The sequence below is a fragment of the Helobdella robusta genome, assembly GCF_000326865.2.
Source record: "Helobdella robusta unplaced genomic scaffold HELROscaffold_36, whole genome shotgun sequence".
Taxonomy (NCBI): domain Eukaryota; kingdom Metazoa; phylum Annelida; class Clitellata; order Rhynchobdellida; family Glossiphoniidae; genus Helobdella; species Helobdella robusta.
In genome coordinates, this window is record NW_008704742.1 from 722,301 (window position 1) to 745,214 (window position 22,914).

At 34.1% G+C, this 22,914-nt stretch overlaps 3 protein-coding genes across 3 annotated transcripts in view; 2 read left to right on the forward strand and 1 right to left on the reverse strand.

The window, feature by feature from the left end:
• HELRODRAFT_83268 (hypothetical protein) overlaps window positions 1-10,681 on the forward strand; it is a gene marked incomplete at both ends in the record, with an annotated part of 14,879 nt that extends 4,198 nt beyond the window's left edge. Inside the window, 2 exons of the mRNA XM_009023406.1 lie at window positions 3,474-3,677; window positions 10,378-10,681. Of these exons, the coding sequence (XP_009021654.1) occupies window positions 3,474-3,677; window positions 10,378-10,681 (508 nt within the window). The remainder of the gene's footprint in view (window positions 1-3,473; window positions 3,678-10,377) is intronic.
• A 712-nt stretch (window positions 10,682-11,393) lies between these two features.
• HELRODRAFT_176066 (hypothetical protein) lies at window positions 11,394-12,043 on the forward strand (the record flags this gene model as incomplete). Its single annotated transcript, XM_009023407.1, has 2 exons — window positions 11,394-11,625; window positions 11,937-12,043. 2 exons carry the CDS (start codon window positions 11,394-11,396, stop codon window positions 12,041-12,043), a joined length of 339 nt encoding a protein of 112 aa, XP_009021655.1.
• Window positions 12,044-14,446: 2,403 nt separating this feature from the next.
• On the reverse strand, window positions 14,447-21,918 carry HELRODRAFT_157380 (hypothetical protein; the record flags this gene model as incomplete). Its single annotated transcript, XM_009023408.1, has 9 exons — window positions 14,447-14,608; window positions 15,056-15,157; window positions 15,226-15,333; window positions 17,143-17,161; window positions 19,241-19,330; window positions 19,490-19,560; window position 20,105; window positions 20,431-20,888; window positions 21,760-21,918. 9 exons carry the CDS (start codon window positions 21,916-21,918, stop codon window positions 14,447-14,449), a joined length of 1,170 nt encoding a protein of 389 aa, XP_009021656.1.
• Between the last annotated feature and the right edge of the window lie 996 nt (window positions 21,919-22,914).

A 22,914-nucleotide genomic window follows, 5' to 3' on the forward strand; every position in this document is an offset into this window, starting at 1 on the left:
CTTATATTAGCTTCTTCTAGTGGCATGTTTAAAAAGCATAAATTGCCGTCTTCGTCATAATATTCTTTTCTTAATTCGTCATCAATCGTTATGCCAATTTTGCGGTAACCATTAATCGGTTTTATTGTCATAATTGTATTTTTTATCACTCGCTTTGAGCATAAAACTTTATGTTCAGCCAAATCTTTATTATCATCGGGCAAATTATACCACGCTAATTTATTTTCTGACAAAGCCGTCAATTCGAAATTATCGTTTCTTTTTATAATATAAAAAAATAACTTATCTGAAGACATCTTCTCTTTCTTTCTTTCTTTCTCTTCTTTTTTTTTTTTTTTTGGAATATAACTTGTAATTGATTTGTAAGATTGTTTCTAAATAAAACCTGATTTATTAATCTGTAAAACAGTTTATTCAAACAAATTAAATGTCATATAATCAAATAATATAAAATAATACAGAGATATAAATTAAAGAAAACATACCTGTAAAACAGTAATCAATTACAGGCTTATTCATACGAAACTCATAAATCAAATAAATTATAAAATATGTCAATCACGTGGTGCAGCACATTTATCGCAGCACATTTATCGAAGCACATTTATCGAAACCCAAACAAAGATCAAACATATAACAAAGATATTGAATATCATAGATATGAAATAAATACATAAATGTGGTTACATTTACATATATATATATATATGTTGGTAATACATATATATATATATATATATTTACAATATTCTATAAATTCTACCGAATGTTTGGCGTTAATGTTTGTAGTTCGTTTTTTCGAAAAAACGAAAAATCTATAGAATTTTTACAATATTCTATAAATTCTACCGAATGTTTGGTTCTATAAATTCAACCGAATGTTTGGTTCTATAAATTCTACCGAATGTTTAGTTCTATAAATTCTACTGAATGTTTGTTTCTATAAATTCTACCGAATGTTTGGTTCTATAAATTCTACCGAATGTTTGGTTCCATAAATTCTACCGAATGTTTGGCATTAACGCCAAACATTTGGTAGGAATTTATAGAACATTGTAAAAATTATGGTCTTTCACCAACATGGTCTTGTATATATATATATATTGTCGGAAATTTTAAAATAAATGATAAGGAGATTTTCAAATTATGACTAAGCCCCACGTTGGGCGTTAATTGTCGGAAAATTTATAAATGAAAACAATTAAAACAACTGGTGGTGTGAGATAATCTCCTCCTCTATCTTTCTCAGGGAATTTTTTTATGGTCCGACAATAATTTTTGTGTATATTTTTAACGTGAGTTCGACCAGTCCTGTGTGGCACTGGGCTTTTTCGAATTATATGATTTTACTGAGTAACACACGAACGCGTAAAGAAAAATATTCGATAACAATTTTATTAATCGACGGAAGTAAATAAAAAGGAATTGAACTAATGAACTTTATAATAATGTAAATGTCAATGAACAAACTGGAATACAGGAATTAGAACTTCTTCTTGTTGGGTCTTCGACTTGGGATATGTTTCTTGGCGTTTAATCGTACAACCTCGACGTGTGTAACCGATAGTGATGTCGATACAACTCCAAGAAATAAATGAAATGAATGTGGAAAAATTACAAAAATCGGAGCCTATGGAAATTGCAAGCTGCGTGTGAAACTATACCAATGAGTATAGAATCCAGCAAAGAACCCTAGGTCCACAAATAGCACAAGAAACAAAACAACGAGGCGGATTCGTTTTCACAGAACCCAAGGCCTGTTTTCACTGGGCCTGTCTGTCAGTCGGTCGGCTTTCGCACAACCCTGGCCTGTTTTCACTGGGCCGTCAAGTCTGATCGGCTTTCGCACGACCAAGGGCCTGTTTTCACTGGGCCTGTCTGTCAGTCGGTCGGCTTTCGCACAACCCTGGCCTGTTTTCACTGGGCCGTCGAGTCTGATCGGCTTTCGCACGACCAACACAAAACAACAAGAGTCAGAACAACACTGGAAACAAATTGTGTAACTTTAGTACGCGTGCGAAACTATGCCAATGAGCATAGAGTCTCGTACCAAATCCACTTTTGAGAACTTAAGACGTTTCTGAAACTATGCCAATGAGCATAGAATCACGCATTAAGTCTCTTAGATACCAGAATAGGCACTGATTACTCGAGGCTCTCTAACTAGTGAACCCAAGGCTGACTCTTTTTGAGAACTTAAGACGTTTCTGAAACTATGCCAATGAGGATAGAATCACGTATTAAGTCTCTTAGGGACCAGAATAGGCACTGATTATTCGAAGCTGCCTCACTAGTCAGCCCAGTCTCCCAGTCTTTTCACACCCTTCCTTATCAAAGCAAAATTAGATTTTGTTTCGGGTGTTTTAAAAACATAAAAATTTCCAAGGTATGTCCCATTAATAAAAAAAACTACTAATTAAATTTTAAAATAATTTTTAATAATTTATGACGTCATCTAAATTGCAAAACAAAAAAAATCGTCGTCACCTATCGAGTAAATTAACTTGCACCATGCCCCCTATCGAGTGAATAAATTTCGCGTTGAAAATTTTGCAGTATTTTTAGTCAGTGTTATTTCATAATTCTGACAATATATATATATATATATATATATATATATATATATATATATATATATATATATATGCATAATGTCTACGGGACTAGTAGCATTCAAAAGTTTCTTATTACTTTCAATACTTCTTATTAATATTCTATTTTGTTTTAAATTTTGGGAAAACGACGCTGGTTTATTACTATTTATTAGCAGGCCTATTTCCATAAATGTTTTATCGGCATCAGTGCCAATTAATTTTTTTATTGTAGAAAGTTAAATAAATTTGAATGTACAACAAATTTAAAAAACATTTATGAACAAATTTGAATATTAAATATAGTTTGGTAAGTTTTAAATCGACCACTAGTTGTTATGTTGTCATGGCGACTTGCATTAATTTGAGGCGAGAAATTTGGTCTCTTATTTATTTAACGTTTATGTAATACATAATGTAATATATTTATCGATTGTTCAAACTCAAGCTGCTTTTGAACACAAATAGTTTATTTTACTTTACTATGTTGCTTCTCTGGAGTCAGGATTCACCGAGGTACGTGTCAGGGCCACAAGTGAAATAATTATCGACAATGTACATTTTTCGCATCTATCGTCATTTAAAATTTCTAAGAAGTATGCACTGATGTGGCGCAATTTTTTAGCCCAACCGGTAAACTTTAAAAACAAATTGATAGTTGTCGGCTTGTCGCTTCACAATGGGCATACTGTTTTTTCATATTTTCTATCGAGTGTCTCAACCTTGCTTGAATCACAGAAATTTCCTGCCTGTAGCAAAAACTTCCCTGAATCCTGACTTCACGTTCATCATTCTTATCTTGCTATCATTTTTTGCCCGCTGAGATTAACAATAATTTTGTTTTTTATTTGGAAATTTCTATTTGAAAACGTTATTTTTCAGTCAAAGTAATGAAGGCAAGTTATTTCTATTCTGGAATAAAATACTTGAATTGTGTACGCGACAACTACGAAACAACAACAAATCGTTAGTTACTTCAACTCTAGTGCAAACGACAGGATGCCTAATCACGCTGGGAGAAGACAAATCTGGCCTTGGATTGTTCGGAGTAATTGGATTGGGAAAAAAGTCAAATTTTTCTTTAAGGTTGAAAAAAAAATTTTGTCACGATTTGAAATTAAAACTTTTGTGTTGTTTTTTTATGTAAAATAATGATTGTACATTATTATTATTATTTTCTATTATTATTATTATTATTATTATTATTACAATTATTATCGTGGTTGTTTTTACGACGTATTGAAAAACAACTTTTTTAATGAACGTATTACTCAACAACTCTCAAAATTATAATTTTATAAATTATATGTTTGAAAACTCTGAGATATACTGAAAGAAAATCTTTTTTCTTTACCAACCATTGGTGGGTGAAAACAAAATCACTTCAGCTGGTTGCTGTTGTTGAATGTTCATTCTAACTCTAACTGACTTTATTCAGTTTTGTTGAAAGCAGTAGACGCAACCAAGTCGCAACGTTAATTGTTGATTTCACACGTATAAAATGTATAAAAATATAAAATTATGATTTCACATGTCGCAATACATGTTTTTATTCTTTAAAAAATCAGATGTAGACGCAGAATCTGTTACAACATGTCAGACAATGTTATAAATCTGAGAAAAATAAACAACGTATTAAAAACTGACTCAGTGGGCTTATGGAGCCAGTGCCCATGGGCTTTTCAGATCAGGAACACCATAAGAGAGTTACCCCAAAACATTTTATAATGTCTTTGTACATTTATAAAGGAATTTATTTTTATATTATAGGGTCCCTTCATCTTATAGATCACTTGTTATATAATTTAACCTCAAGGATTTTTGTGTTTTTGGTTGCAAGCCATACTTTTGGAGCCTCTAACCACGGAGAAACTTCAGATTATTAAAAGTCTCAAAAACAATGGGAATATATTTCTATAGGGCCATGATTATGAATGTTATTAAGAGCTTTAAAATGTGCCTGGTTCCACTTTGCAGTGCCGTTTCGAATGAATAGATTTCTCCACCTAACATTCGCGATTTGTTAGAAGCGTCGTTTTCTCGTCTATTCACGTACGCTGTGTGTGTCGTTGATATTTCTGGAGCAAGTGCGGTAAGATTAAGTGAAGTTTTTGCACAATTTTGACATGAGATGGTCTTCATTGCATAAATCTGGCACACACTTCTACAAAATGTTTATATAGCATTTAAACTTGTTTTATGGCTCCTAACGCAAACAGTTAAGGAAAATATTCATTCTCCAAATGGCGCTCGTTAGGAATGAACTAAGGATTCGAATTCGCCAAAATAGACTGAACCCACTTTCACTTCTGGCTATCTAACCCATTTACGCCGCTACATGAAATCAGTGTGAGAGAAACATATTAAAATTAGGACAATAATGTCGACAGGATTCAGTATATTTTAAATTTTTGATATAATGTTCAGAATATTAACAGTGTAGATACAAAATTAATTGTCTTCTTTGTTTGTCACTTGTGGTATATTGTGAAACATTTAGCATGGATGCCCACCATACTTTTGCCGCAAATTTAACATGTCGAACTTTTTAACTATATATTTTAAAATATATGAGCCTGCGTCTTTTGGGATGTTTCAAAATGTAATGATTCGACATCACTCTAGGATCTGATAATTTTTTCATGGATGATGGAAATCCGCATAAAATTTTATTGGACTAGCAATCGTCGTCAGGAGCTTTAGTGGATAAAAGCTTAATGGCAACCCGGCGACGAAATTCTAATAAATCAATTTAGCTGCCATTTACAAGTCGATAAACTTTTCATGCTCTGCAAAGAGCATTTTCAACAAAAATTTACAAAATAAAGCCACCACCATTATTTCCTTGATTCCTATTCTATATTTTACAGCAAAATTATCTAACAGATCTACTCCACCCATATTAGCATTGTAGGATGCATTGAGACTTGGTTGTTGAATCAGGATAGATTTTCTTTCAGATCATGAAAACTTTTTTGCTGTCAGGAGAGGCTCAACTGATTGAAAATTGCTTGTTAGGCTTACTACAGAATTGTCATTCCATTTGACAGCCAGAATTTCGTTTTCTATGTCAAAACAACTGTCAAAAGCTTCTATCTCTTTCTTTTGAAGCTACTTGGTGTCTTCTAATATTGAGCCAATTAATCGAGATTCACGTACAGCATAGGGGATAGAATGGAAAAGGTGTCCATCAGAAGAACAAAGACACCACATTTTAAACCCAAAGCGAACAGGTTTGCCGTTCATAAACATTTTACATGAATGCCTCCCAAAATATGGGATCATCTGTTTATCAATACTGAGATTGTGGGAGAAGACACCAAATTTTAGAAAATTTGCATTCAATAAGTTAACATATTGACGGATTTTATAAACCTTATCATGAAATCGAAATTTTTATTGTCACCTAAATGAAAGTTTTGCTTGATATTTCTAAAATGTTGACGACTTAAGGCATTAGTTACTATTTTGATGTTGCAGTCTTATGATAGCCAGTAAAAAGGAGAAATTCAATAAAACGTTGTGATTGATAAGATTTCAGTTCAAATCCATGTCTATTTTTTGTTGAGCATATATTTGACTTTGATCAATAATAAGAGCAATACCATCGACAAATTCTTGAAAAAAATTTTTCTACTTTGTCGACTAAACATCTTATTTATTATTATTATTATTCTTTATAAATCAGGATCTGACAGACTCAGAAACTGTTACAGCATGCAACGCAGTAGTACAAAATTAAACAAATAAGTAAATAAATAAAAAAAAACGGAGAAAGAAAAAATGTTTAAACATAAAAAATAAAATAGAATAGAATAAGATAAATAATAAATGATAATAATAAAATAAATAAAAGAAAAGAAAATAAATTGACAATAAAATGAAGTAATGGCATAAAAAAAGGAAATTAATATGCCAGATGATGACTTAGTGAGTTAGTGAGGTGATCAATAAATAAAAACCAGGCATTACTACACGGGGAGAGGATCATAGCTATTTGCTTTTCCTTCTGTTAATTTCTACCTTTAATGTATTTTTCTATTTTCCAACTTTGTTTGCTTCTATTATCCAACTTTGTTTGCTCTTTGTCTTTCTATCGTACGTAGATTTCGGAGAACCTCAAACGAAAATGAATCGATCGCATCCCAAGCAATTTTAGATGTGAGCATTGCCTTTACTATGTTTTCTGGCCGGAGTTTCTGTTTGAGAACAGTTTCCAGATTACTCTTGGACCCATTGAAACGTGGGCATTCAAAAAATACATGTTCTGCATTTTCATTAATTTCCGGACAAGAAGGGCACTTCGACGAATCATCATGCCCAAAACGATAAAGACATGCTCGGAAGCATCCATGACCAGAGAGCATTTGCGTCAAGTAGTAATTTACCTCACCATGATTAGGGTTCACCCAGATACTTATTTGTGGTATAAGTCGATATGTCCATCTACCAGCTGTTGATTAGTTCCACTGCATTTGCCTTCGATGCACGCTATGTAGTCGTTCTTCCATTTTGAGTTTTTCTGTGCTCAGTGCCGTGGTTTTTTCGCTGGTAAAAAACCTTTCTTTCTTCAGCGAGTTTTTTAATAGGCAATTACCTTCCATAGAAGAGGCCCCAGAACGGAACCTTGTGGTACCCCTCCCGTTATGTTGTATTCTTTTGGTCCTGCATTTGTATCATATTTTAATTTTCTCTGTGAGAAATAGCTTACTACCATTTTCTGTAAATATACTGGTACGTTTAACTCATCAAGGGTACGCAGGACGCAATTCCAGTTGGCAGAGTTGAAAGCATTTTTGATGTCCAAGGTAGCCACCAAACAGTTCTTCATTTTTCCTTCTTTCCATCTTTTTCCTGCAATAGCATCTCTGGCTTTATTAACAACAAGATTCACTGCATCAAGCGATGATCGACCTTTTCGGAAACCGAATTGATTGTCCGTAAGCTGCGGATCCACAACTTCTTCAATCCTCTGATGAATAATTCTTTCCAATATTTTACCAGCCGTATCTAACATACATAGCGGTCGATAAGATGATGGCTCTTCCGGAGGTTTCTTTCCCTTAGGAATAAGCACTAGTCTCTGCTGCTTCCATCTAGTAGGAAATACACCTTCTCTAAGACATGAATTGTACACCTCCAGAAACAGTTTCGGTGCCTTTTTGATGGCTGTTTTTAAAACAATGTTTGGAATTCCGTCTAAGCCTGTAGCTTTGTTATTTCCTACTCTATCACTAGCTTCCATGACGATCATTAAACTGATCGTCTAATTTGGCGCAAAAAGTTGATGGCAAAGAAAACAACGTCCTACCTCGGGGAACCGGGACTTTGGACGCAAAACGAAGATTGATTGATTAGCTTCCATGAGTTGGCGTTTTGTGATAGGCCGGATGTCATTAATTTCACAACATTTTCTTCTGTAATAGTGGCTGTTTTGTTGTGGGAATAAAGTAGTAACTATTTTGTTCAAGAGCTGGGGGCAAGTGGGCGATGGTATTGGCCGGTTTTTCAAATGGAACATGACAGCTCTGTAAGGCCGACCCCACGGATTTTTTTCAACTTCATTAGTAAGATTTACCCAACATTGTTTTTTACTATTTTTAATTGCTTTGTTGAGTTTTAAACGAGCTTTTTTGTATTCTGGTTTCAGTTCCTTATAATTAGGTTTTTTCCATGAGTGTTGTGATGCTCTTCTCGCTTTTAGGCATTCTTTTCGAAAGGTGCTAATGTTTTCACTCTACCAATGAACCGATAAGCGCTTCTTCATATAATGTTTTTGAGGCATGCTCGCATCGCATGCTTTTTATAATTCTTCTTCTTATCAAATCTTCTGCTTTCTTTTCAGCATTCTGTACGACAATTGGTTCACGATTCAAAACCACCATAAAAGCAATTGGGTCAAAAAATTTTACTTTCCATCCATTATCATTTATCCGCATCTAGGATTTTTTAAAGTTGGAATCAGCGTATACTTCCGAAAACAGTGCGCAGGGGTCGCTTGCAGTGTAAACATCCAAGACTTCCCAGGAGTAGTTTCCTTTAACAAGGCAACTACTAACAAAGGAAAGGTCTACCACTGAATTTGCTTCTCCTCTGATGAAAGTATGTTTATCTCCGTTATTCAACAGAACTACATTCAATGTAGCCATCGCTTCTAACAGTGCGTTCCCTCTTGCAATTTGTTTCTTTGCTACCCCAATCTACCGCCCAAGCATTGAAGTCTCCGGCTATAGCAACGGGGGAGTATTGATTTGCATCTTGAGCTAGCCGATCAAGAAAGTCCACAAATTCTTCAAATGAAAGACTGGGTGAAGCGTAACAGCTATAGAAGTAGACATTTCCAACTTTTGCTGTAGCAAAACCTGCTTTAATGTTTTTAATTACTTTCTGAAAAGGAAGTTTGCCACAGGACCAGATGACTGCTTTTCCACTGCTATCCATTTCCCACGGTTGCGTATCTATATGCTTATAAGGCTCCGAAATTATTGCTAGATCCACCTTCAATTCACGCACAGTCTGCATGAGCAAATCATGCGCGGCCTCACAGTGGTTAAGATTTAGTTGCAATATCTTCTTGTTTTAGTCTTTTTCCTTTAGTCAATTGAAGTGCTTTTTTTATAAACTGGGCATCTACTAGAACCACTAACGTGAACACTACTTCCGGAAAGACTATTTTCATCACATAATGCGCATCGTGCTTCATTTTTACAATCTGCAACTTTGTGCCCTTCTTTACCACATTTAATGCAAGGTTTGGATCGATCCACAGAACTTTTGCATTGCGTTGCCAGATGTCCATAATGCCAGCACTTATAACATTTGATTGGCTTCTTCACTGACATAGAAGAAACATACATACATACATCAGAGCATCTGGTCTATGTTTTTGCATTTTTGGTTTCGACTTAGCAAAGGCTGGTTTAGAAGCTGTTCTTGGCATTCATTCTGCTTGTCTTTCTTTTTTTGCACCAGTTTCCATTCATTGCTAGAACGTTGTTCTACTATCTCACTAGGAGAAAATTTTATTAGTCCTTTTTTTCTTTTGTTTAATTTGCTCCCACTTTCTGGAGGTGTTCGGTCTTTTCGCTTGACAGAACTAGCGTCAACAGCCGATTCACTGTCTGCATCAGCTCCTGTATCTATTGCTGATGATTCATCTTGGTTCCGCACCCTTGATGTTGGTGGAAAGAACACTGCACTCGGCAATAGATTTTGAATCGTTTGCGTCTTTCTGCTCAATTCCAACGCTTTCAATTTTATAAAGGCATTGCCAATATTAGTCGCCCTGCTTTTAATCTCTTTATGAACATTTGATTTTAGTTTAACAAAATCCAATAGCCCATCAATAAGCTGGCTTAATTGTTCCCAGTTATTTATTCGCTTCATTTCAGCATTTGTGTCTAGTGCTTCTTGTTGAGCGTGATCCCTGTTCTCAATGATGTGTGTGTGGGTGTGTGTGTTTGTGTGTGTGTTGCTTATCGCAATATCTCAATAATGTTTTGTGTTTAAAAGTAAATTTTAAATGGATATGTTGTAAAGTGCCAGGCGTTAAATGGATCTTTCGTTGCAGAGCGTAAATAAATTTCAGCTTATTACAAAAAATGAATGCCGCATTGAATCAATATAATATTATATTTTATTTTATTCTACAGAGTTTTATTTTTTAACAATATTATAATTTTATTTTACAGAGTTTGAATTTGTTATTTTATCAGTGAATTATTATTGTTCGTGGAAAATGGATTACGTCGTGGATAATGCTGTTATTAATAAATAATTCATTTAGATTTCGAGTTGTTGCCAATGCCATGGCAGCCTTCATAGCCAGCATGTTGTGCAGGGACGCCAGCTTGCAACAATCCACAACAAGCCAAGCAGCTAGCCAATTGAACCAGCAAACAACTACGAGATTGAAAAACATGTTAGCCGACAAACAATATATTAATTACAAACAACAAATACAGCTCGCCTGTCAATTCATTGTTGATAACCACCTGTCTATTTTTGATTTCAAATATGTTTTTTGGAGTGTGGTTAAACCCTTGTTTTCAGACATCTATTATTTAGGAGTATTAAAATGTGAAATGTGATCTAAACAATCTTGCAAATCAGCATTTTTTACGTGATCGTGTACTTTCTGTTTGTTGCTTTATTTATTTTTCATCGATTTACAGTTCTTCAAAAAATGTTCATTGAGACAATAAACAAATTTAAAAATTTTTTCATTTTACATCTCTCTTGGTAATATAGGGGCGTCGTCTCACGATTTATTGATATTATTAAATATTCCGCCCAGTCAGGTTTAAATGCATGCAAAACCTACCAAGGTTGAGAAACACATGAGGCAAAGATTAGGGATGAAATTTAGCAACTGATTTTGGTTTGATCAAAAATGTACAGAACACAGGCTATGTATAAGTGTTACAGTGTAAATGTATAGAACACAGGCTTTGTATATATTACAATACTTAGTATTAAGTAGTTCTTATTAAATTTCAAAAACATAGCCGGAGGTGGTGATGAGGTTAAGCTCTCATCACAATTAAAACACCTCCATGGCGTGCGTCTCAAATAGCTTCTGACAGTCAGAATCCAACTCCTGGCCTTCTCGTGGCGAAACTGTTTAAACTAACGAGAGAAGGGGCGAAGGGGGGTAACTAGCGCATCAAAACTAGTCGCTTCGGGTTGATGGGGCTCGTTACCCACCCATCTAGGAAAAGGTAAACTCTGATTTCAAACCTCTACTGCCTTGTGGCTACAGCCTTTCTAGGGAAAGGCTAAGAAAGTAAACCCTAACCGAAAATGAGGCGTGGTAGTGCGTCTTCAAGACAATTTGGTTGCTTTAACCACTACTCGGCTTGCTACCTACCCTCGTTTGTCTGGCGAACAACTACAGCCAAAGTATTGTCCACGCCAACTAATGAAGCGACAGCTGATACCAAAGATCTCTTTTACAGCGCACTGGAGGACTTGTTTCGCTTCACCAGGCCCACCGACCTCATCATTTGCCTGAGCGACTTTAACGCGGTAACAGGTGTTGACCGCCGTATGCCTGCGGTAGTTGGCCCATTTGGTAACGGGTCACCAAGTTGTGTTTGATCAGAGGGGCGATGATCCCGGTGGTTCAAGATTTATAGTGGCGTCAGACAGTGGTGTATACTGCGCCGGATGAGTTCTGGCCCCGATGGATTGGATCATGGAGCGTTCCGTACACAAAGATATGCTTGGCGCCACAATCGGCAGGAAGGTGTTCACGGACCTGGACTAATAATAAATAATAAAGTTCTTAATACAAAATGTATTTCAAAAATTATTTTCTTAAACAATTTTTCCATACCTATATAGATTATTTTTGGAAAAACTTAATCAACATGAGTGTTGGACAAAAGCGGTTGAGTGGTCCTGCTGCAGAAAAGAAGCACAAAAAAGTAGAAAAAAACGTGAAGCAGTAGAAAAGATCGCCAAGATTTTTAGTTTTTTTTAAACAAGAATGATCCAAGTGATATCGCAAGTTGACTTGATGAAACTCAAACTGACCTTGAATCAATCTGTGCTTTGACTGCTATACACATTTGAGTGGCAGTTTAAGGTGGTGAAATACTGGTCTTATTCCAGTTCCAAAGTTCAGGTTATGTTTCATGTTAATTTAATCCAGATGTGGAAGACTTTGGTAGTCTGACTGCATAAATTTTTTAATATTTTATTCTGGTCAGCCCTGTAACATTTATTTTCTATTAAATTTTTGTTACTAAATAAAATTTAGTTTCGGGGTGTCAATGAATTTACTCGTGAATATGCAACAAAGCAAGAGATAAATTGAAAAGACATATCGAGAGGCCACATCGCTACTTATCTCAATCATTGTTTAAAACACAGAGGATATATCGCCCATCATTTCTTTATGTTATGTTATGTTATATCGCCAAGAAATAACACGAACACGACATTATCTATTCTGAGGCCTAAAAACTGTTGTATTCATCGTCAGCTAATCACAACAAAATTATCAATGGAAGGACTTGATGATTGTTTGTCAATAGATCAGGATTAAAAGACGAGAACTTAGACTACGGATAAACAAAGTTTCATTGTTTCGTTCATTTTTTGAAGCATGAATTGTGGTGTGAAACTGAGTAGCTGCAAAGCTTGATGACTAGAGTTATGTCAGCGGGAGGCGTTATCATCTTCAAATTGTATTCCAATTCAGGCTGCGGAGGCGTAGTCAAGGAGGAAGCTTTAGAGCTGAAGCTCACAAACAACAGTAGACATTTTTGTTGAGGTTAAGGTTAAATTTAACAAAATATCTATGCAAACTTAATGAATTCTGGTTTCAAATGGTGGTGCCACCCTTTAAAAACAGTATTGTCTTGCAAACATCAAAAGAAAAAGAAAAGTTAGGGTATAGAAATCATAAAAAAACGTGGAATAAGCGAAAAAAAGTCGTCAAATTTTTATAAGAAAAATGTTTAAAAAAATTCAAAATCTCACAAAAAATTTCTGACTGCAACACTGCCAGGCCGGATTGAAATTACAATAACTGAGCTCAAAGTTAAATACTTTAAAAATTAAGAAAATTGGTAACTGCTGAATAACAATTTAAAGTCAGTGCAAAACTTTGAAACCATCATAAAATAATGGAATATAAAAATAATCGAAGGTACAAAATGCATATGAACATAAACGTCATGACAACATCTTAAGAAATTGAATAAAACCATCATGCAATGAAATTTCAGCTTGCTTATTTTAAAAGGCTGTGGGGGTTTTCCTAAGTTTGCATAATACAAATAACATTTCGAAATTATTTTTTGGTGCATTTAATATGAATGATGCATTATGAAAGTATCAACAAAGGCTCTAAATTTAAAAAATGATCGAAAATTTGAACAATTTTCAATCGTAAATTTATTTCTTTTTAGCGGTATGGCAACTTCAAGTTTCTTACTTTTTTCTTAATTACTGCGGTATCTTGTTATTTGCTTTTGAACTAGTAGAAAAATTCTCTTCCTTTTTTACTGAAATTATTTTTTTCTTATATCTAATACTAATTATCATGTCTTATCCAATAGATTTTCTTTTAAGCTTGCCTAACACTTCTGTCTCTGATATCACCTGATATATCACCTCTATATCTGATATCTGATATATCACCTCTATATCTGATATCTATGATATTATGTAGTCGAACTCTCAAAAATCGACGACAAAATTCTGGCCTGTTGAACAAAAACCTCACGAAACAATTGAATCCACGCGTAACGAACCACATCGATGTTTTTGAGAACGATGTTTCACTCCTACGTAGACATCGCTCACTTGTAACATTATACCAATAAATAAAACTTAATAAAACGTTATGAAAATATATATCTTTAAATTTGTAAATGCTGTAAAAGAAAATTCAATTTCTTCTCAGACCTAAGCTGTGTACCTAGGTTGTTTCGCCATGTACCGCGAACTAAGCAATTTATACTGTACGCAGCGGTAATTACTATCGAATTAGCAATAAAAACATGTCGAGGTACCTTATTACTTTATTAAAATACGATGTTTGTGCGTGTTGTTGATTTCTCTGAACCTAGGAAGAGTGTAGTAGACTTTTAACCTTTTAAAGAAGCGTGGTGACCTGACAAAAGAATTTTTTTGGTCTCTTAACCATATTTTAGATCAAATAAAATTTGATCTTTAAACGATGTTCCATCAAATAAATCCATTAGAATTAAATATCATATAATTTTTAATTTGCTTTTAATCCAACGATCAAAAATTAGAAAAAACACAGAAGGCAGGTTTGATAAATATTGACCTAATTAATATAGATACAAATGGATCTAAAATATAGAAATTATAGAGAATCATACTAACAAATATTTATTGTTGTTTTGTCTGTAATTAATGATAATTTCGTAAATGATGTAGTTGTTAATGGAAAAAAATAGTAGTCCTGCCATCCAAACATAGAGGAAAGTGTTCAAGCTTTGAAATTCTAGAAAATATGCCCATGTAAGCCAGATAACCTTAAAATAAATTTTCTCTATTAAAAATTTGTTTTGTAATTAAGATAATCACAAGATAAGATAATTTGTTATGAAAAATGTTGAAGTAAAGAGTTTAGCAACAATTAAACGATATAAGTACTCTCAAAATTCTCACAATAGCAAACACGTTTCGTCTGTGTAATCTCCAATACATTTGAAAGCTTAAAGATTAAACATTACAACTAAGTGAAGCTTTACATGCATGTCAGGATATGAATGTTGTTCAACTTGACCGCTGTTTTAAAAAGTAAAAACTTACAATCAATCACCATTGTATATATTTTTTAACCCCAATAAATTGCCACTTCTAAAGCGTTTTTATTCTTTTCAAAGGATCTAAAAACCTCTGTTACTATTGTCTTGATACACGGAAGCAGAAGAAAAAAATGAAGCAGATGAAAAAAGTTAGACGTGAAATGAACATACCTGCCCTGTTATCCACATGAAAAATAGTTTGGAAGCTTGCTTTAGTGATATGTCTATTTTACCCATTATTATGGGTAATAAACCCAAGAACCACAAAAAGTACTGCACAAAAGTTTGCAAATAATTATGTAATGATAGATCAATAAAAGAAATTAATAAAGTTTTATAACCTGGGATGTGCAAACTTTATTATACGTCACAAAAATACAAGTCTGTAAAAAACAGGCGAATGTGACATCCTTGCAGTATTTAAAAGCAATGATTATTGTCAACAAAATCTGTAAAATACATTTGTGCTTCATGAAGTTAATACGTGATACGTCAAATTAACTAAAATTATAAATTAGTTACAAATAGGGCTGTACCGAATTTGACTTTTTCGAATCCGAATTAGCAAACATAAATCCGTTAGGTCCTGGGCATGACATAAAACTGCATCCATGCTGCCTTGCGTGCTTTTGAGCAAAAGGCTAGGCCCACCGCTTATAACTGGTGGTTGTCGTCAGGATGGGTGTCCGGATGTAAAAACTTTTCCCCAAATTATCCCTATGCCATCACAAAAAAATAGCGGCCCCTAGTCCCCAGCAGGCCTTAAGTGGTCAAGGGGTGCCAAGAATCCCTGGGAAGTATGCAATAGCGGAGGGATGATGCAGAAAAATTCAGAATGGCCCCTTTATGGTACTTAGACTTGGAACGCTCAATGTTGGATCACTGACTGGCCACCACATGGAAATCGCAGAAATGATCGAGCGTAGAAGGATTGACATCTGCTGCCTTCAGGAGACCCGATGGAAATCGAATGGTGTTTGTCATGTCAACTCAGACAAAGAAAAATATAAACTATTCTGGAATGGTCAAAAGACGGCCAAAAATGGTGTTGGAATTTTTGTCAGAGAACCGCTTGCCCAAGAAGTACTGGATATTAAAAGGATTAACTCACATCTCATGTGGATCAAGCTTCGCCTGGAAAAGCAAACAATGATTATTTTTGCTACATACGCACCACAGACAGGCGAATCAGAAGAGATGAAAAACGACTTCTGGGCTGCGTTCTCTGACACCATCTCAACAATACCAAAATCTGAAACAATCCTGATTGAAGGCGATATCAATGGTTTTGACAACGTGCATGGCGGTTTTGGCTATGGAGAACGAAATGAAAATGGCAACCACATCCTTGAATTTGCTGAAAGTCACGGGTTTCGTTTACTGAACACATATTTTAGAAAGAGGTTGGAACATCTCATAACATACAAAAGTGGACCATCAGCCACGCAAATTGGTTTCTTCGCTGTCAAGCAACAACACCGAAGGCTATTCAAAAATGTCAAAGTTATACCTGGCGAATCATGTGTCGCCCAACATAGACTCTTTGTGGCAGACCTGGTTGTCGAACTGTCAAAACATAAGTCTAAACAAATGCCCTGGAGAATCAAAACGTGGAAGCTGAAAAGCAATATTTATCGAGAAAAATTTCAACAGATTGTCGCAACCCAGTTAGACCACCAATCGCAAGCCAGTACAGAATGGAGTACATACAAGACCGTTTTGATAAACGCTGCAACTACAGTTTGTGGGAAAACTGGTACAAAACGCCAGCATGAACGGGACACTTGGTGGTGGAATGACAGTGTACAAAATGCAATAGCTGAAAAGTAAGCTGCATACAAGAGATGGCAAAAATCAAAGTCTGTTGATGACCATAAACTTTTCCGTGAGAAGAACAACTATGCAAAACGTCAAGTCACACTGGCTTGGACAGATCAATGCAAAGAGTGGCTCACTAAAAGCAAAGGTGAACAAATGAAATCTCTGTATCGTATAGCAAAACAAGCAAAGCGTACGAAAAAAGACATAGTTGGTGCCTTATGTATCAAAAACGACAAAAATGAGATGGTTTTTGAACAATATGAGATCAAACTACAGTGGAGAGAATAATTCAACCGTCTGTTAGATGAAACAAATCCCATCAATGTCAACTTTGACGCTCCACCCATCGAAGGTCCGATTTCAGACATCACTGTAGAGAAGCTCTGAAAGCTATGAAGGATGGAAAGGCAGCAGGGCCCTCTGGACTCACAAATGACATTATCAAAGCATCTGGTACTGCAGACATCCAAACGTTACTACAACTTTGCCGTGAAATCTGGAAAAATTGCTCAATGCCGACTGAATGGAACTATAGCATGACAGTCCCGCTATACAAACGCAAAGGTGATCCATTGAACTGTTCATCATATCGGGGTATACGTCTGTTAGAACATTCCCTGAAAATTGTCGAGAAAATCATTGAGAGAAGATTAACGTCGTGCATCACAATCGGAAATTATCAATTTGGTTTTATAGCGGGGAAATCAACAATTGATGCAATTCACATCCTTCGGCAACTGCAAGAGAAATACCTCGCAAAGCATCAACAACTATCACACATTTTTGTAGACCTTGAGAAAGCATTTGATCGAGTTCCCCGAGAAGCAATCAGGTGGAGTCTACGTCGACAACTCATTCCAGAATATCTTGTTCGACTTGTGATGGAAATGTATACGAATACTAAGACTCTCGTCAGCACAACGGTTGGAAACACAGATGCATTTGACATTGGCGTTGGAGTTCACCAAGGCTCGATTCTCAGTCCACTGTTATTTATATGCTGATAATATCGTTTTAACGGCCACGTCTGAGCAGAATGCAGCACATATGTTTGAAGATTAGAACACCAGACTCGACGATCATGGATTCAAAGTCAACACCAGCAAAACCAAAGCAATGAACACCGGTGAACCCATTCAATCCACAGCTACTGGACGATGGCCATGTTCAGTTTGTAAAGCTGGTGTAGGTAACAATTTAATCAAGTGTCAGCAGTGTAACCAGTGGTGTCACAACGTTGTTCAAAAATAATTGGTACTTTATCTAAAGTTTCCAACTTTGTTTGTCCTGCTTGCATCAATCCACAACAACAAATTCGAAATAGCAATGTTTTTGAAGCCATTAAGGTAGAAAAAGTCACATCGTTTCAATATCTAGGGGTTATTCTTGATTGTACCTGTAACAGCTGAAGCTGCCGTTCGAGCACGCATACGTGCAGCCTGGAATAAATGGCATTTCTTTGCCTCTATATTGATGCGGCGTGACATCCCACTACCACTACGATCAAGACTTTATAAATCTGTGATACGTCCGGTGTTGTTATATGGTGCAGAAACATGGCCAATGACAACCAAACTGGAACAACAACTTCAACGAACCGACATGAAAATGTTCCGATAGATGCAACGAATTAGTCTAAAGGACCACATCAAATCTACCGAAATCCTGCGTCGTGCTGGTTTAGATGATATAAAGGACGAATGCCTGCAACACCGTTTGAGGTAGTTTGGTCATGTCAAACGAAGTGGAAACAGTGCCATAACTTTTCTTGCAGATGTTGAAGTACCTGGCACATGTCCCAAAGGCCGTCCAAAGAAGTCTTGGTCGCAAACAATCGAGCAAGACATGAAAGCTCTAAATTTATATGAAATGGATGCAACTGATCGTCTAATTTGGCGCAAAAAGTTGATGGCAAAGAAAACAACGTCCTACCTGGGAAAACTGGGTCTCTGGACGCTAAACGAAGATTGATTGATTGAAATCCGGTTGGGGCTAGGTTGTTACATCGGATAGCACATTTAAATCTTGTGGCTATGGTTTCATTAGCTTAGTCCAAGCTATTCAATCGCAATTCTTCACGCTTCATACCATTTTGCATTTATACAATACGATCGGTGATTAATTATAATTAATAAACACGTTAACGTGTGTAACAAGTAACGTTAGATGTGCAAACGCGTTTACCTGAATGTACACACGCACACAAACATATATTCAAAATTAAGACAAATAGCCCGCAAAAATTCTGCTATTCTGCTCAATTTTAGCGGGAGCAGAATTCGAGCCGAATTTGAAAAATAATGGTAAAGCCCTAGCTTTAAAATATCTAAAAACTAAATTATATTATGAAAGGATATCTTGAAAAAGTTTCACCCTCATTTGCAACTTAAATTATTTGAAATAGTTAACAAAAAGTTTAATCAATTGTTGAAAACTTTTATTATACGAATATTGCCCAATACCTGAGGTAAGAATCCAACCAATGAAAGAAATAAAGGATGCTTTTCACTACCTGTGTCACCAATAGTTAAGTACATTAGATAGAAATATGGAGAAAAATTATGTTTTATATCCTTTCTGAAAATGTGATACAAATACGTTTCGTAGATAAACTCCACCCCATAACTGAAAAAAATTTAAGGAATAGATATAGGAATAACATTTACAAGAATATTTACGAATGTCAAAAATAAATAAAACATATTAAAAAAACTTTTGAAGTCTTTTAATTGAACTTAAAAGAATAAATTTATTTTTACATTTGATCCGTCAAATAACATTTACTTTGAACAAATAATTAGAAAATATAGAGTAGTTACAACATCAATTTGTAATTTAAAAAAAAATACAATGCTCTTAAAAAAGAAGAATAACTAGTACACCAGAGTTGCACTGTGTAACATCCCACGTTTTTAATTCCAAATTGTTAAAACTTCTTGATATTTTCTAATATTTTTGACCAAGTAAATATTATTTGATGTATCAAATTTAAAAATTGCTTTTTTCTTCAAAGTTGAAAAAACTTTGAGTATTTTGTTTTATTTTTTTTAGTCTTGTATTTTGATTGAAATTTAAGACTTCAAATGATAAGTACTAATATCGTAGTATCAACATTAAATTTATTAGATAACATTTAATATTTTAATTTAATATCACAAATATTATAGTCTAAGGTGTTTTCAATAACAGAAAAAGTTATATTTAATATTTTCAGTCATTTCATTTATATCACTACATTATTTATTAATTTCATTTATTCAACTAAATTGTTAGATGCTTCAGAAACCAGTTAAAATGACAAAAGGGCTTGTTCTACAACTTGTGTGTTGCGATCAAGCTCTTAAATGCTTAAATGGTTGCTAGGATGAAAATTTTTTCAAAACCAACTTTTTAATCTACTCTAATTTTTAAAAAATAATTTTTCTGGTTTGAAGGTATTAAAATAAGCTTTCTCTTTTTTTTACAGAAAGGCAGAAAAATAGATTTCATCAAAATTGAAACACCTTAAACTAAATTTTGCAATAGTTCAAAGTTAACAGTTATGGAACAGACAGAAGCCAGACAGAATCAAAAGCAAGTAAAAATTTAAAAAAATACATAACATTGCATAAAACATCCATGTGAGGAGGGACATTACAGAGCAAGCAGATAATGCAAACAGGATGCATTCTTTGCTTGGTACCATCATCCTGACATATGTTTCAGTTGTTCCAATTGGAGATAACTTTTTTTCCATGTCAGATGTTCTGCTTTTGTAGTTGGCCGTTCTCCAATTAATGTAGAAATAAAGAGATAATGAATATATAACTGGATATATTTTTAAATGAATGGCAAGCCCATAGAAACATCCTGATGCACAAACATCTAAACAATTTAGTTTTGGCTTAGTTAAAAAATAAAGAAACAAAACAACGAAGACAATAATAACAGAGTCAGCGCTGCCTCTACTTGAAATGATAAGGGACAAAGGATTGAACAACCAAGTGCACAAATATAAGGAGACATTTCTATAATTTGACTTGGAACAATTTTTCAAGATTAAATAAGAAATTAATGCCACCATCAAATCACAAAGGCAGAAAAAAAGCTTTCCAAAAGAATAATTCAGAGTATGATTGAGCTGCATAATGATGGCCAGCAATGGTGTGTATCTGAAAGTGGACCTCTTGTATGGAGATTCATTCTGTGGGAGCAAAACATTTTTTTATATATTCATAATTCAAAATATTATCAATGTTATCAATTGAATGAATAATATTGAACATTTCATGCTATTTCAAAATACTAGTATGCTGAATGAATGTACAAACTTGAAATGAATGTACAACTGAACAAGTATCAGAACTTATTATAAACTTTTATGTAATAAAGGTTGCAACATCCACACCACATGACACACAAAAATAACTATTATGCAATTATGCATTGAGTTATATACACATTAAACTAGGTCAGCACACAAGAACAACATTGAACATGGCACTTATATTAAAAATAATTATACTTATTACACCATTATTTTTTTTCAATACTGAAACAATACTAATTGCTATAAAAAGAAATAGTAGCTAGTACAAAACTTAATTAACCACAGAAACTACAATTTACATATGTCATATAACTATGTAATATAACATAAAATAAATAACAAAACTGTACATCTAACTCTAATTTATGACAACTACAACTACACCAAGCCAAGATGAGAGTTGGCACAAGATAAGATTTAAAACTTAACTTAAATTAACTTAAATTTTAAGTTCTTTGATTCAATCATTCACTGGTTCACAGACAACACAAAGTAAAGGACCACAAGAGAAATAATTTATTAATTTAATGATATTGTATATGATTGATTATAATTGTGCATTATAATTTTATATATACATTAAAATAAAATATTGTACATGTATGTATTGTATTGTATACAATTATACATTGCACGTGTATATGCATATAAAATTGCTAAAAAATATCATTGCATTTTTTAGCTATGATCAGTTTCTGGTTAATAAAAATTAAAAACAGTAAATTAAATCGAAACTATAAACCACCTTTAGCACAAACTCGCCAGCATCTGTAAAAACAGCATAATCGATGTCAGTATACTTGACTGTCATATTACTATCTTGCCAAAGCCCAAAAATAACCAAAAAGACTCTTATCAGGAATGCCAAAATAAAAAGGTAAAAATGTTGGAGAAAAAAAAACATTGTCAGCTCAGCAAAAAAAAAACACGGTAAAATCGGAGACCTGTTGTGGGTATTTCCGTGTAGTAGTTATTATTAGTTAATAGTTTAATTAAATAATCCATATATAAGCCCTCCTCTATGGATACGCTTAAATGTTAAATCGATAATTAATTAAATGTCATTCGTTTCAAAATAAAAAAGGAACCATCAATAATTTATTTATATTAACAAAATCAACATAATATATTAACAATAATCATAAAGATAATAATGACACTAATTATAGTACTCTGGGTTTGAATCAACACATGGTACTTTGTGTGTGGGGGGGGGGGAGTAGTGTAATTTTCTAATCTTTTTTTTAATGGCACACTTGCATTATATGCTAATTACCACTTAGCAGCGCATATGTTAATTGCCACTTAAAATCATAAACTTTTTTATACTAGCTACTGGACAGAAAACTGAAATGTGTGCTTAGCCGAGCCTGGTCCATGCATTTCATGCTATATACCATGCACTTATAATACCATCGTAACAATGTATGATATTTTTCTTTGCATAAAATTTGAACAAATCACAAAATCTTTTTGATAATTGATAAAAAATTAAGATTTAAAAATAATTAAGAAACTTTATTAACTATAATGTCAATGATAATTGCTATGATCGTTACCATTTATACCACACCGGACAATAAAAGTTAAATATGCAAAAAAATTATGCAAATCCATGAAATAAAATTATTGAAAATAATCAAAATAAAAATTTAAAAAATGAAAAAATTATTATAAAATTATTAACTATCAACCAATCAGTCAGTCGATCGGTCGGTCCATGGAATTATATAATTATATAATTCAATGGGTCGGTCGGTCAATCAATCAATCAATCAATCAATCAGTCAGTCAGTCAGTCAGTCAGTCAGTCAGTCAGTCAGTCAGTCAGTCAGTCAGTCAGTCAGTCAGTCAGTCAGTCAGTCAGTCAGTCAGTCAGTCAATCAATCAATCAATCAAT